The sequence below is a fragment of the Corylus avellana genome, chromosome ca2 (assembly GCF_901000735.1).
Source record: "Corylus avellana chromosome ca2, CavTom2PMs-1.0".
Classification (NCBI taxonomy): Eukaryota; Viridiplantae; Streptophyta; class Magnoliopsida; order Fagales; family Betulaceae; genus Corylus; species Corylus avellana.
The window spans coordinates 24157325-24174132 of record NC_081542.1 but is presented as its reverse complement, the minus strand read 5'-3'; the positions used below and the strand labels follow the sequence as shown (position 1 = coordinate 24174132).

General features: G+C 35.6%; 1 protein-coding gene across 3 annotated transcripts; it reads left to right on the top strand.

Annotated features, from left to right (window-relative positions):
• The first annotated feature begins 3603 nt into the window (after positions 1-3603).
• Positions 3604-15813, top strand: LOC132170548 (pre-mRNA-processing factor 39-2). 3 transcript variants are annotated; one of them, XM_059581560.1, is made up of 11 exons: positions 3604-3711; positions 3781-3881; positions 5514-5743; positions 6626-6793; positions 8271-8640; positions 8753-8896; positions 11986-12138; positions 12250-12366; positions 12924-13004; positions 13302-13451; positions 13880-15813. In XM_059581560.1, the coding sequence occupies exons 1-11, from the start codon at positions 3660-3662 to the stop codon at positions 15713-15715; spliced, it is 3402 nt and encodes a 1133-aa protein (XP_059437543.1). In that variant the 5' UTR covers positions 3604-3659; the 3' UTR covers positions 15716-15813. The 3 variants fall into 3 exon arrangements, with proteins under 3 accessions (XP_059437543.1, XP_059437545.1, XP_059437546.1); XM_059581563.1 differs by lacking the exon at positions 5514-5743 and having other exon boundaries at positions 3606-3711; XM_059581562.1 differs by lacking the exons at positions 11986-12138; positions 12250-12366 and having other exon boundaries at positions 3605-3711.
• The last annotated feature ends 995 nt before the right edge of the window (positions 15814-16808 follow it).

The following is a 16808-nucleotide window of genomic DNA, read 5'->3' as shown; positions in this document are numbered from 1 at the left end:
TTCTACACTTCAAGCACCCCAGTTGTTTGTTTGCAATTGCAAGCCACATATTGGCTCAGTCCTCTTTCAGTATCTGTTGTTTAGCTTTGAAGAATGATAAACAGTATTGATAATCTGGTTTGTAATTGATTGTGGTTTTTTGGGATGCCATTCATCTTAGGGCTTCTTCCCCAGTGGTTTGTTCAAATTCCAGTACTTTTCTCTCTGAATTTGCTTGTTTGTTTGCAATTGCAAGCCACATATTGGCTTAGTCCTCTTTTGACATCATAATTAATTTTGGCACCAAGATAGTTCCAATTTCAATTTTTACATCTTTATGCCCAGAAATGCTTCTCAATAGTGTGTGCCTTTTTGGGTTTCACAAATTCTAAATCCCCATTCTGAAAGTGGTTGGCCATGCAAAATTTACCTTTCCCTCTGTTGTAATGTGAGTTTATCTGTGGCTGGTTTCTCTGCTATGATTTTGCAGATTTGTAACTTGTAGTTTTTTGGCACTGCAGGTTTGTGGTTTTGGGTTGGGATTGGTTTGTGGGTTCTGCATTTTTTCTGCAGTAGTTGTGTGGCAGATGATTTTCTGCAAGTGTTCTAGTTTTAAAACTAGAGAGAATTGTAAAGTTGTTCTTAATTTGTTTAGTAAAACAAAAATGGTAATATCTGAAATCTAGTGGTTCTCATGACTCCACCATATATAATTAGGTTCGTAAAAATAGAATTATTTTAACAAAAAAAAAAAAAAAAAAAAACATGTAATTGATGTGCATAATTCTAGAAGAAATTGTTTGATTTTTTTTTTTTTTTAATAAGAACTAATACCATGATTGGTTTATACTAACATGTTATCATTATGATAATTATGAGATAATAATGAGTTGATTGCATTTAAATGGCACATTTGTAACAAATTCCTTCATTTTAGTTCATAATATTCTATTTTTATACTATGCATGTCCTAATTTATCTCTTCAACTATATATTATTTACAATCGATAGTCAAAAGAACATGACAACCATTGAAATTCAAATCATTCCTTAAATAGGGATAGCTAGTTTTCATTTAAAGGGCCCAGGGGAATGAGAAAATCAAAGAGAAAAATCAAGATGGAAATAGGGCGTCAAAAATTGCTTTTGGTGGCCCTTGTGCTACTTGTCATTGCTACTTTTCCTGCAGACGCCAGAAAGCTTGTTGCAACAACAGATGGGCATGGAAAAGAAAAAGAAGTTTCCTTCGAGCCGAAGCCTAATCTGAGTGTTAAACGACATGATGTGAAATATGGGATGCTAAGAGAGGCTTCCAATCCTCCACCTGCTCCTGAACACAACCATGGGTAGTTTGGGAATCCATGATCCCCCCTCTAGTGTCTGATGAGAACCCACTAGGGAATTATAGAATAATCTTTCATTCAACATATGAGAGGAACAATAATGAAGAAATTTCTTTAAGTTGTAAGAAATAATCTATGATTGGAACAAGAAGGTTGTGAGATAAATAAAGATGTTTTTGTGTATTATTATTGCTATAATTGTGTGTTAAAATATTGATTAAATGTTATTAATTAGCTTATACTTTTGAGATAAGTGATGATTTAAGATGCATAGTATCAGAGTCAGAAGTCTTAAGTTTGAACTCTGACTTCATCGATTCACATATTATTTCAATTAAATATTTTGCATGTTAAGCCACCCTTAAGCAATTAGGATCAAAGGATCTAACTTATTTAATTAAATATGTCACACATCGATTCAAACCTAATACGCGATCTAGTTCAGGCAATATCAAATTCTGAGTAATAAATAGTGAAGATTGCCTCTCTCTTTTCTCCTTACTAACTATTCGTAAGCTTTGTTATTTTTGATAAGATCGTAGAAGCAACCGACTACTCCAAAACACTCTTTCTTAAGAAAAACATAAACAATCAACTCCCTCCCCCCTTACTCCCCTCTTCCTCTTTCTCCCTCTTGTTCTCGCCTATGAGGAGGCTCTTTCGTCTCCTCAAAGACCCTATCCAACGCCTTTGACGTTTTATCCTTGTTTAAAAATAGAATTATTCCAACAAAAAAAATCATGTAATTGATGTGCATAATTCTAGAAGAAATTGGATTCTATTTTGGGGTTGGAATTTGAGATTTGACACTCATGGAGGGTCGAACATGCAAGGAAAAATTGGGCTGGGTCATAAAATGAGCCCATCCTTTTTTTTCCCGTTAGAAATGAGCCCATATGAAAATTTTCTTATTCCAAGATATCATTGATTGATTAATTGCGTTTTCCAAATGCTTACAAATTAAGAAAGAATAATGCCACCTATCACACTTTTTATTTTGCTAACATGATAATTTTAATAACCTTTTTGATTTCTTCTTAGTAATATTATATATTACACTTTTATTTTATTTTTATCTTATTTTACATCAATAAAATAGGATAAAAATTTTTTTTTTTTTAAAAAAACAAAATTAATTAATTAAAAAACTGATTGACTCGATCATGGGCTACTGGCAGCCGGCAGGTGTGCTTTTGTGGGCTACCGCTACACCATTTTAAAGCTACAACACACCACATTTATTCTTTTGGGTGAGAATCGTTAAAAATGATTATTATACTTTTAGGACCCGTTTAATTAGCGGAATGGGTATTCTAGTAAGAAGAAGAATAGATATTCTAATAGAATGACAGTCATTCAATTTTAGATGTTTATTTCGCAAATTAAACAAGCCTTTAATATTTTGGCCTTAAGCACCACATCTTCCATCTCACACTTCTTTACTTTCATGGACAATGCCCCCCACCTCCCCCTGCGGCGCGCGCATTTGGATCCTCTCCTGTCCAAATGGACTAGACAGGATCCTCTCTAGTCTTGGTTATTATGAGGGCATTGTCCAAAAAAATATTTTGGACAATTTTGCCCCTGTTGTAAAGAGGACTGCCCCCTTCGGTCCATTTGGATTGGATAGGATCCAGGTCCCCCCTAGGCTATCTCCTGCCGAAAACATTTGAAATAAAATAGAAAAGAAAAATTCGATCTATTAAATGGGTATCATATATTTTAAAGACAGACCTTAATTTAATAGATTTAACACAATTAAGATAGAAATGCATGCCAGAACTCTAGAATAGTTGAGAATCTTTGTAAAATACTTGCACTAAACACCAATACCATATATAGTCCATTATTTCTAATTAATGAACCATGAGGAAGCCTTATTTCATTTCATACCTTCAAAAAACAAAAAGGGGGCTTCAATTAAACAAGTGCCCCATCCCCCATGCTGATAAAAGAGTAACTACCAACCAATACTTGGCTTTAATTTGGGTGGTTTGAATCAAAGAAAAATGAAAACAACACAATAAGAAGAAGAAGGAAAGTTGAACGAGCTTTGTTGAATGCCACTTAAAAGGCGAATATAGGTGTAGATTTTTCATTTGCCTCTGCTACTAAATTCATCATCATGTCAATTAATTTGATTAACAAACGCCTATTTTATTTCTTATTTATTTATATAAAATAATTTGTTCACTTTATCAAGCTTTTTTCTTTTTCTTTTTTTCTTTTTTAAATGATTAAAAAAAAAAAAACTTTTTCAAAATTAACAAGTAAAACTCAAAACCCTCCTCAATTAATCGCAATTCAGAAAACCCTAAAGCAAAAGAGGCTTTGTTGATGTCTCTGGTCCCAATTGCACAGGCTCAGCCCATGGAATCAGAGTCTCCAGGTAAAAAAAAAGAAATTTCTTATTTCGAAAGCTCGTCCAATTGGGCTGAAACGTTGCTTTTTTGTGCAGTTGGTTTTGATGTGCTCAAAATTGATGAAGGTATTGCTAAAGGATCACTAGAATTTGAAGAGTGGACAACGCTTATTTCAGAGATTGAGAAATTGTATCCTGTAAGTCCCATGCCCACGCTTCAGAATCTTGTTTGATTCTTCTATTCTGGGGTTTTTTTTTTTTTTTTCTTGTTAATTGTCCTATGTTTGAAAATTTCCAGCTTTAGCTATATAAATATATGTGTATGTATGAATTTGTGATTGAGAAATGACATTAAGTTATTGATGAGTAGTGATAAGTTAATCCCACTTCATATAAGAGTGATAAATGAAGGTTTACTTTGAGAATGGCGCTCAAGGGAGTGAGCTTCTGCTTTCGGAATGCAAGAAAGTGAACAGAGATAGATATAGGTCTATGGAATAACTTCTTTTCTAGTTTTTATAGCTAAGCTAACGGGCATCTCAGAGTTTAGATACTTTTGCATATTTGTTTTGATTTGTGTTCAAAGGTGTTGCTCAAATTCTTTGTTGAGTTTCTACCCCTTGTAGAGGAAATCATAATGATCTCCTCTGAATGGTACTCATTGCCGCTTGTATGATCATTTGCAACCTGTGTAACCTATACAGAATCCCAAGCCCATGTTGCAAAACACATGGAAGAAGTGAAAAACAACTTTTCTGTCGATTTATTATTTGAAGTATCTCCGGATTGGTTTCACACTAGAAGCATGAAGTTCAGGTTGTAATACTATATGCTTCTGGAGAGGGAGGGCGGTTAGAGTTCCCGGGAAGGAAATGTCATTTACTTGTACCCCTCCTAAGATTGTTTTGCTTGAAAGGGGTGTATGGCCTTCGTAAATGTGGGGTTGATTCGGAATGTGGACCCGCTTAGCTTAATGTTGATACACTGGCATGAAAGAACAATTGGATTTTCAAGAGAATGGAGCTTACCACTTATACAAGTGGACAATTTCTTAGCTGTCGTCCATATTTTTCCTTTTGGAAATTCTTTATTCATTAAATCTTAGTTTTAGGAGGGGCTCTTGCATATACATCAGGCGTATTTGAAGACGCTCTTCTTTTTTAATAAACTCAACTTGCTTGTCAAAAAGAAAAAAAATAGAAGAAGAAAGTGTTGTACGTCATGCCATCCTTACAGTTGAAAATTTTGATGAATATAGATTCCTTCATTATGAATTGCATGTGCATAAGATCTGACGAACTGGTGGACCATTTCCCATTTCAAATATTCAGTAGCAAGTGAGATGTGGCAGTTGACTTTCATATTGTTTGCTGTGCATCAGGTGATGCCAAGGTCTCTAACAAAACTAATGGGTTGAGATACTTGGAGAATAGAGACAAGATTCTTAGAACATTATCTATGTGTTTGATTAGAACTATGTGGATGGAGAGGAATAGGCAAGCTTTTGACAGAAATGACACTCCTATACTTGCACAAGATCAATTCTGTGTCTTCTCTCTCTTTACTCTCCTTGAGGGGTAGAATTCTTTTGCACATCGTGTGCACTTGGACACTACTCTTGTAAAGATACAACTCTATTAGGATGACTTGGCTCTACGGGTAGAGTTCTTATACAACTCTATTAGGATGACTTGGCTCTAGTGGGTACATTTTGTTTACACTTTCAACTTTACTGCTATTGCTTCAGTTACTATTAATTATTGATTTTTGCTGCTCCTAGATTAGTTCTTAGCTGACTGCAAATGAGATATTTGTTGCAACTACTGCAGGATGACATTCAAAAAATATGCTTAGTTTATGACTCCTTCTTGTCTGAGTTTCCCTTATGCCATGGATACTGGAGGAAGTACGCTGAGCATAAGACACGCTTATGCACTGTTGACAAGGTTGTTGAAATCTTTGAACGAGCTGTCCAATCAGCACCGTACTCTGTTGGTGTGTGGGTTGATTTCTGTAGCTTCAGTATATCAGTTTTTGAGGATCCATCTGATATTCGTAGGTAATCTCAATAATCAGGAGACTTGAGTTAGCTTTCATAAGAATTGCTAGCTGTATATACTGTGCGACATGCATTATTGATGTTCTTGGAGTTCTCAGTTATATGAATATAATCTAGGAAGCTTAACCATGCTACTTCACTCTTCAACCAAGAAATTGGAAAGGATTCTAATTAATATGGTTCTTCCTAACCATTATTAAAGGGAGGTTCTTTTTTTTTTTTTTTTTTTTAAATATTCAAACAAAGTTCACAATCATGTTTGTTATCATTTGTGGGCTTTAGGAATGAAGCCTCTCCAGATTTTTAAGCTTTCCACTACAAAGTTGTATCAAATAAACACATTTTCAAGAGATTAGGCAGCATGTTGCAATGCCACCCCTTTCAATGTATAATCTGGACAACCCTTATTTAATGTTTTGAGTTGATACGCCATGTTATTTCTGTACTTATTGTAGGCCTGGCAGGATAGAAATGGTCTACTTTATCACCAATAACTTAAATCATGTTAGGGTTTTCTCTTGGTGAGTTTAGGGTAATGACCATTGCCAGTTTCACTTGATGCTAACACTAAAAAGTAGTAATAAGACAGCATTATATATAACCTAATGTCTATGTAATATTTCTCCTGTTGTTCAATGGTTTAAACAATATCTATTAATCAAAGCACAATATATACGTGTGCTTCTTTGTTTATTGTGTACTATTATTTTTACTTTTAAGTAATTGCATGTTTTGCAATTGAAATGTTTTTTTGATAAGTTTGCAATTGAAATGTTATTCTCCTCATCATGCTGTACTTGTCAATACATTGGATCTTCTTGATTAATGAGACGTATATAGCCATTCAAAGACAATGATGGTTTCCTCTTTTTTTTCTACTAGATTGTTTCAAAGGGGCATGTCCTTTGTTGGGAAAGATTACTCGTGCCATACTTTGTGGGACAAATACATTCAATTTGAGTTTTCTCAGCAGCAATGGAGTTCACTAGCACACATTTACATGCAAGCTCTGCGATTCCCAAGCAGGAAGTTGCATCACTATTATGATTGGTATATTTCTTGCTTTTCCTAATTACTTAAGGTACCTCAAAGTGTATGAGCTATGAAAAGAGAAAAGGTTGTTAACAAAACTTTTTAAAAGAATGTTCCTGATTACAAGTATGATTGTTATTTTTCATACTCTTATCACATTTTTTATGAACGACTGAACAAACCAAATAAAATGATCCCTTTCATTTGCTGCAAGTATGCCATGGAATTTCCATGCACTAACATTATGTAGTCAGTCTTATTTTAATAACTCTGCCATGATCAACCAAAGAGCTCAAAAGAAGCAGTAGTCCACCTCTTCTTCCAGTTGACTTTAAGGCATCATCCTATTCAAATAAATTGAACACCCAAAGCAGGTTGTTGCAAATAAATCATATTACGATTAATCGTGATAGATGTCCCAGCTGTGAAATGGGCTGGTAAAAACATTCCCAGTATGTCATGATGGACTGATTGATACTGCTAGCATGTTGTACAAACTAAAGGATACATAGTGGATCCCTTATTACGTGTATCTTTCAATAGCAATATCTGCTTATCTAAAGAAACGAAAAACGTCCAAATAATTAATTGCAATGATTAATTATGAGAAACCTTTGGATTGATAACTATTTCTCATTTTGAACCATCATGTAATTGGGTTGGATAAATAGAGAACAAAGAAACTATTAGCATAGAAAGTGAAGATGGCTTTAGCTTATTATGTTAGTCAAGAAAATGAGTAATGTACTGGATATGTAATGGGTTTATGTCTATATCTTTATTATTCAATGAGTAGGTCAATGAATTTCCTAGCCTTCACTTATCTGAAAAAAAGTAAAAAAAAAAGTAAAAAAAAAAAGTTACCCAAAAAAGAGATCGCACACCTATTTGTCTATTCTATTTTTTTTTTCTCCCCCGCTCCCCACCCCCCTCTCGTTTGACCATTCCAAAGTGTGGGTTAAGTAACGTCTGGTGAGTAATGTGATACATCACGTCCCCCTCCCCCCATGCCTATGTGGTGTAGTTTCCCAACCAATCTCCATTCACCAAAGAGGGTGATGAATAGAATTACCCGATGTGTGACCCTTTCCAATTTTTAACTTATATAATATTGACTTTATTGATTGTTGTCAAGTTGTATCTGAGATACTTAAACCATGCCAATTGTACCAATTGTAACTGAAGTGATATATTGGGCTTGTTTGGACGATTCTTGTTAGCAATTCACCAGGGAGTTATACAGAATTTTATAGATTGATTGGTTCTTTGGTGACCACTTGTATTTTGTGGTACTATGTATTTGTGTAAGGACTTTGTGTTTCATGGTTGTATGGTTGTCAAGATCTTACATAATGTATTCTTTGCAGTTGAATTTATCTCTCATTGGTTACTCTTTTATTGTGATTCCAGCCCAACGTTTTACAAGCATTTTTCTTATGTTTGTTTGTCCATTTAAATTGTGTACTTACCAGATATTAGTTCCATTTATCTTCAGTTTTAAGAAGTTGGTTGCCTTTTTGGAAAAGGAGATGGAATGCCAGAGCATTTCTGCTGTTGAAAAATTAGAAGCAGAGCCTGTGCTTGATAACAAAGTGTCAATATGTTTTAAGAATGACGAGATTTCTTCAATCGTAAAAGACCTATTGGATTCATCTGCTGGCATTGCAAGATCTAAAGCACTGCAGAAATATCTGTTAGTGGGAGAATGGTTATACAAGGAAGCATGCCAGTTGGCTGAAAAAATTTCCTGCTTTGAAGCTAATATTCGGAGGTCTTATTTCCATGTCAAGCCTCTAGATGCCAGCCAAATGGATAATTGGCATTGCTATCTGGACTTTGTTGAGATGCAAGGAGATTTTGACTGGGTATCATTTTAAATTATCCTTGTGCTTATCTGGACTACTGGACTATGCATGTTTCCTTTCTGTGCTTCTCTTTTTCTTAGGATGTCTAAAACATTTTCTCTTATGTTGATAGGCTGTTAAACTTTATGAGAGGTGCTTGATTCCCTGTGCCGGTTATCCTGAATTCTGGATGCGTTACGTGAAATTCATGGAATCTAAGGGAGGAAGAGAAATAGCCAATCATGCTATGGACCGATCAACACTAATTTTTTTGAAAGTATGTTCCTTATAAACATACTTATATTTTTCCATTGCACCAAATTTATTAATTTCATTGTAATTTTGTCCATTAGTTTTTGTTTAAATTATAAAGCTACTGCACAAACATTTCTTACTTTGCTGCTGGTCTAACAAATTACTATTCCAGGTCCTTAAGTTACTGTCCTACTTGAAAATGTGCAGGTCTTGAGGAAACCATCCTACCTGAATATTTCAACTTTCCAATATCACCCTGTAATTTTAGATTGAAAACTTAAAAAGCAATCATATTTCTTGTTATAAACACAATTGACAAAGGTTGTTGGTGCCTTGGAAGTGTAGAAAGCTATTCTTGTTTTTGGGGAAATGGACAAATATTTTGGGACAGCCACAAAAGAAAATGTGCTATCATTTAGGGATGGAATGAGTAGAAAACTGACATATGTTATTCATTTCACCTTTTCTGTAATTAGCTAATGCGACATATCGTAGCTTCTACTATTCTTATGCTGTCAAAAAGCATACTTCATAGTAGTTTAAAATGTGAACTTTATTGTGCATGATAAAGAAATGAAAATGAATTATTTATTATTTGTAAGTTACACATGCTCCCAGTAGGTCCTGAACTTACAGCCTCACCCTCCACCTCATTCTTGGGGGGAGGGGGGGGAACACCTCTGAACTAGAGCTCATATGCCCCAAAAAAACAAAGAGAGAAAGACAATGAGAGGGAGAGTAAGGCATATACATGAAACAGGTAATAGTTTATACTTTATATTTTGTGATGTAAAATTCTGATAAAAGGATTACTAGGAGTAAACTTAATTTGTTAATAACAACAAATCCATAAGTACTAACATCTAATGTTCCAGGAAATCTTTTGGAGTAATGCCCCATCTTTGCATAATGAAAAACTGAAACCCTTATGGCATGAACGGGAATATTCTCGGGGATTGAGAGTGGGAGGCATTTCCATAAGGGAGATTTAAGAGTTTCAGTGTTTGAGTAGCATCCCAAACAGAATACATTCCACACTAGTTTTGGTGAGCTAACCTTTTTAAAGTCAATTTAATTATTAGTTACTCCATCTATCCTGAATTGTTTGTCCACCTTAAGAAATCCAACTCATAGCAGGACATCAATTTCTTTTTCTATTTGGTAATTAAGATGTACATTGTTGGATTTAAATCAACTACCTGACTCACCACCTCTTACTTGACAGGTTGTATTAGCCCAAAATCAATTGGCTTAAGGGGACTTCATTTAATGCCCTATTTTTTACATAAAAAGCCATTCGTTGTCAAGTACCCTTCCTAAAAACTCGAGAAAACTTCCAAGATTTCCAATTGACTCTACACGTCAAAGAGAGCAAAGATTATGTTAAGATATTATCTCTAATTATTCTATTTTAGGATGTCCTAAATATTGTCCAGATTGGCCCTATTTACTTTTCAACTAGACAATTCTTGGGATATCTTAAAATGGAAGGGTTAATAGTGATTTGTAATGGAGCATTTGGAGAGAAAGAAATCGGCACCTCTTTGAGAACTGCAAGTCCAATGTGCTTTGTTTAAAACCCTCTTTTTTAAGATCTCTCTCACATTGGGCAGTAGTCTTGGTTCTAATTTTGATTACTTAAGGCAAGGCTATTGTATTTTAGCGGTGTGCGCAGTTTTTGGGGGGTGTCCTTATGTGGGGGTTCAGGTGGTTTTTGTGTCGCATTAGGGTGTTTGTGGGGGGCTTTCTTGGTTGTTTCTGTTAGGTTTTGGGGGTGTTTTTCTTTTTGGGTGGGTGGGGTTTTTTCTTTGTATACTTCTTGTGTACGTACGGACGCCTTATGCTTTTAATAAACTTCTCGATTACTTATCAAAAAAAAGAAGTCTTTGTTCCTAATTTCTCCTCTTCAAATCTTGTAGATCTTGTTAACTTGCTAGATTTTAGACACCTTTATGGTGGTTGTCTCTCATGTATTCTTTTTGTGTATAAGGGCTATGCCTTTTTCTCTTAATAAATTATTATTCATTAAAAAAACAATATTGATGTGTGATGGAATTGGCTTCTAAACTAAAAGGTTGAAATTGGAAATTGTGACCGTCTTTTTAACTTGTAAAAGTTAATGGGCAATTCAAGGCATGAACAAGTATGACAAGTTAAAAGGTTTAAATTCGAAATTGTGACTGTCTTTTTCACCTGTAAAATTAATGGGCAATTCAAGTCATGAACAAGCACAAGTTAAATCTTCTTTTGCGCAAGAAGTCATAGAAGCTCTTTAATGATTTAGGTAAAATGTGGTGTTCCTGTTTAGTGAAAAGCTCCATTGTACTTGGAAATATGTATACATGTCTTCTTTTGCTAAAAGTCATATGCTTAGAAGGAACTCTTTGGCTGCTTCAAGTCTTATAAAAAAATTAATGTTTTGATATTTTTGTATCCTGAGATCATGGTTTATAAGAACCGCTAATTAATGTCCTGGGACACAATCAAAATATGAGTGAATAATTTTATGCAAGATGCGAAAAAATAGAAGTTATAAAAATTACTGGAGATATTTTGGGTTTAACTTACATATAGAAATCAAATTACTAGACATATTTTCCTAGTCCAGTCCTGGTGGGAATATGCTACCTGCCAAACAATCTAATTTAGGACCACCCAAACTACTTAAGTGTAGTTTTATTATCTTAGCTTTTTGAGTGAAATAACATTTTACACTGAAATCATATATTGAACAATGTGAATATTTTTTTTTATGCTAATAAGAACATGTTATACTAGATGTATTTTGTGGTGAATATGCTTGAGGAAAACTTGAATATCATTTTTGCAGATTGACTTCAAATCGGAATACTTGCTTGTAGCCACTCGTGATTTTCTTGATATTTTTTTCTTTTTCTGGTTAGGTGTATATCTTGTATACTTCCTTTGTGCCTGAGATGCGCCTTTGCACTTTTTAATAAATTTTCGATTACTTACTACTCATTCTAACTACAAAACAAGATAATGAAACACTGAAACTTGCTTGATTGCTGGTTTTCATAGGATGCTTTGACTCGATTGCTTTATACATGACTAGAGATGTTTATGGCCCTCCTCATATGTTCATTGCAGGGAGTCCCAGTGATCCATCTTTTCAATTCCAGGTTTAAGGAGCAAATAGGAGATGTGTTTGGGGCCCGCGCCTCTTTTCTGAAGTGTGAGGCAGACTCAGATTCCAACTTTGTGGAAAATGCTAAAATGAAGGCGAACATGGAAAAGCGGCTGGTGTGTAATCCACTCTTTTAAGTTTTATCATTCAAAAGGAAAATTTTACTAAATATGTTGTCTTGATGTAGACTAATAAATTTATGTGCTTTTGTATTCCAACACTGCCAGGGAAATTTTGAAGCGGCTTCTAATGTATATAAAGAAGCACTAGAAATGGCTGCTATGAAGAAAATGTTGCATTCTCTTCCCATTTTATATGTTCATTTTTCTCGACTTACATATACGGTAGGTGATTTATGCAAGACCAACTTTTCAACATTGAATCTTATCAATTAACATGTGTATTGTTTCTAGTTTTAGTTTAATTTTAAAAGTTTATATTTATAGTTATCAAAAACTTTTTTATTACTACAAAAAAAATATATATATATATTTATTGATTTCTCGGGGTGAATTGTTTGCTTGCAATAATTTATCTGTTTCCCCAGAACCAGTCTTTCTTTTTGCCTCACAGAAAGATCGTAGTCATACTCTTTGAACATTATATTTGTGACCGTGGTGTGCTTGTTTATGTGTGAGATACTGATTCACCGAACAATAAGTTCTATTCTGTTGATTTGATAATAAAAAGAAAAGTGTACTTGAAGAGGAGTAAATACTTAACTCCCAGTTTGGTGTTTTAAACTTCTTTCCATGTTGCTTCCTTTAATTTGCAAATATGTGCTGTTACTTTTTATTTATTAATTCTACATAAATAAATGCTGATAGAGATGCGCTGCAGGGCTGATATCAGATATGGACCATATGATCAATGATTTTCACTCTTTTTTTTGGGTTTACAGAGTACTGGTAGTGCAGATGCTGCTAGAGATATCTTAGTGGACGGCATCAAACATGTGCCTAACTGCAAATTACTTCTAAAGGTTCTCTTCTTTTCCATCTAATCATATCATTGCTTCCCAAAATCAATGCACCTGTAGGAAACAATGACTATATGTCAGTATCAAAGTATCTATATGCCTAGTTTTCTTTTTTTTCTTTTTTTCTTTTTTTTTTTTTTTAATTACATATTTTTTAAATCTTGAAGAACAAAAGATTGACAGGAGTATTTATAACCCTACAAAAGCTTGTGTAAGGCAGTAAGGGTGACAATCATGTTACAGTGCCAAAACTATATAAAAAGTTGGTATTGCTTCTGATGCTTGATTGTTACTTTCCAGGAGCTGATAAATTTCACAATGATGCATGAAGGGCCAAGGCACATAAATGTGGTAGAGTCTGTTATAGCTAATGCAATATCTCAAGGGCCAGGTGTATCTCAAGGACTGGATGCGAAAGATGCGGAGGATATTTCAAGCTTATATTTAGAGGTCAAAATCTCTCTTTTAACTCAGTATATGCTGCAGTGTCCTTTATTCTGTTCATGGGCAATATAGTATGAAGTGGCAAAATTTTCTATTTTCTTATTCTTTTTTGGGGAGGAAGTGTGATATCTTCATGGTTTGTGAGTATGTTTCTTTCTCTTCCATGTGCTGTAGTTTAATGTGTTTCATTTGAACAAACCCATTTCTTCATCACTTACCCTCCCAATCCCTAAATACAAAAAAAAAGGCATGCTAGCTTTACATCAGTTGGTAGGATTAGATCATTACCTAATAGCTATCCTGAAATCGCTTCATGCAGTTATTTCTCAGATATTTATGCAATGCTGTACAATTTCCTTGTTACATGTATTCCTAATTTAAAAATTATAAATTTTTTTATCAAAATTCACCTGTTACAAATATGGTGGCTGCAGTTTGTTGACCTTTGTGGAACCATCCATGATTTAACAAGGGCATGGAACCGGCACATAAGATTGTTTCCACACTCTCTAAGGACAGCTTCTTCTAAGCACCCAACTACCGATGCAAAAGCCTTGAAACTGGCTAAGGAAGTAAGAGAAGAAACTTTTGATTCTAGTTCTGGCCTCTTGATCCAGCTGCCTTTAGAAGACGATAAAATGTCACCAACTGAAAGTCCTGATACCCAGGCTCCAACTAACATATCAGAAGAGAGACTACCATCTTTAGACAATAATGATAATCAGTTTGAGTCGGTTACCATTGACCAACTTCAATCAAGTGAAGCTGATAACAGCTTACAGGAAAGATTAGAACAGGAATCTCCAAAAGTTTCTGAATGGCCCAGAGGCAATAGTCCCGAACCAAATGTGCCATTAGTACAAGGAGAACAGCTATCTCTGAAAGTTCCTCAGCAGCGAAGAGATTCTCCTGAACCAAGTGTGTCATCTTTGGATTTAATACGAATTAAACATGCATCTCAAGAAGTTTCCAAGCAGCCTAGAGAAGATACTTACAAACAAAATGTTTCATCCGTAGACCTAGTTAGTAATGTCGCTAACGGAACTGAATTTGTGCAAGCTTCTCAAGAATACTTAAAAGAGTATGATGTTCAGAAACAGTGTGAACATGATATGAAGCCACCTTCATTGGAGAATCTCTCCTTGAACACTCAGAATGATACATCTCCAGATTCTGTTCCCTCTACATCTCACAAGCGGGAAGCTCCTGAAGAAACCTGTGTGTCAAATGGAAGCATGAGAGAGAGCAGTTGTAATGCTAGTCCAGATGCTTCCTTGTACGGCCTATTAGATACTCAAGCTTCTGCCAGAACTGAAATTGAAGTGGTTAATTCCTCATCTTCAATGAGCCATCAAAATCTTATTCCAACACAGGCACTCAGACAGCCACAGTTTGCTGCAAATATTGGTGGAAGCTGGCGTCAAAAGAATAATTCTGATAGATTTCATAGAAATTCTAAATTTGGTTTTCGTGGCCAGCATTCACAGCGAAAACCGCGTCAACAGCGGCAGGAGTCTCCTCAACAGTACTCACAGGCTGAAATGGATCCCCAAATACCCCAAGGTTATTCTAGTCAGCCTTTGCCTTCTCTAAATACACAAGTTCAGCAAAGCAGCGAAGCACAAAATCAGTACCAAGCAGCAGCTGCTCAAACTAATATACCAACGCAGCATGCCTGGCCTACACAAAACAAGCAGCAACAGAGTTTTGCCACTGCATCTCAGTCTCAACTGCCAGCTCCTCATGCTTCTTCTCAGACATCTCAATATCCAATGCAAAGTAATGGGCAGTATGGGCATATGCAAAATAGCGAATATAATCAGATGTGGCAGTATTATTACTACCAGCAACAGCAGTTTCTTCTACAACAACAGCAGCTGCAACTGCAACAGCAGCAGCAGCAACAGCCCCAGCAGCAGCAGTATCAGCAGCAACTGCAACAACATTACCATCAACAACCATCCTTTCAGCATGAGCAACAGCTTCAGCAACAACAACTACAATACAATCACCAGCAACAGTTTCAGTTCCAACAACAATTTCTGCAGCAGCAACAACAGCATCTATTTTACCTACAGCAGCAACAACAGCAGCCACTACAACATCAACAGCAGCAGCCATTGCAGCAGCAACAGCAGCTGCCACTGCAGGAGCAACAGCAGCTGCCACTGCAGCAGCAACAGCAGCCACCTCTACAGGAGGAACAGCAACAAGAACTAGAACAGAAAGAACACCAGCAACATAATACTCCATCAGAGGTCCAAACATAGAATGTTAACATCAACAAGATGTTATTAGAAGCTGTATTATGTGAACAATTACTTGGCCAAAATAAAATATATATTATTAGATCAACGACTTTTTTACTTCTTCATGGAGGAAAGTAGACAACTCTCTTAAGTCCTTGGGAAAAATTAAATCATGCAGCTAAAGCTAATTAACGAGACTTCTTCCTTGCAAAATTTATGCGTTTAGGTAAGTTATTGGATCCATCTCCTACAAAGATTTTTACCCATTACATATTTACAATGGGGACAGTACAGAAGCAACTCTTAGCATATCTTATGAACAAGATTTGAGTACCCGGGGAAAATACTTTAGGCTCCTCTCATGTACTCAATGTCATATATATAACCCAACTAAGATCACAGTTATAGGGCTGTTTGGAGCATAATTGGGTCAGTCTTTGGTATTATAAGGATGGAACTTCTGAGGAAACTGTTTTCACAAGGCTTTTCGGATTGCGTTCTTCGTCTTGTTTAGTTAGCGACATTATACAATATAGACAATATGGTTCTGAACTTAAGGTTTTCGCACCACTCCCAATTGGATTTGCAGTGGTTCACTTGGTTACCATCCCAATCACTAGCACTGGCATCAACCCCGCTCGGAGCTTCAGAGCTGCTGTTATTACAAGGAGAAAGCCTAGGTTGACCAAGTTACTGTATAACTTTCCTCTCGACTGTTGATAAGTAGCATTTATCATCGTAGCTCTTGCATCGTTGTGGCACTGAATTATAATGTGTCTTACACTTCTCTCACTTTCTTTTCCAGTGGCTCTTCTGGGTTGGACCATTCATTGGTGCAGCTATTGCAGCTTTCTACCACAATGCATCTTGAGAGCAGGTGCCGCGAAAGCTCTTGGGTCATTCAGTGCAACCCCATTGTTTGATTAGAAGGATTCGATAGTTGAAGAAAATTAATTAGACATAGCTTTTGTGCTTGTGTTTGAAAGTCTATTTGGCTCTCATAATTTCTTTCACAGGAGAGGGTTAATGGGCACGTAATTGTAGACGAAAGTCCCTTTGAGAAAGAGCTCTTGTTCTTCTTCCCACTTGCCTTTCTTATCATATCTATTTTTTT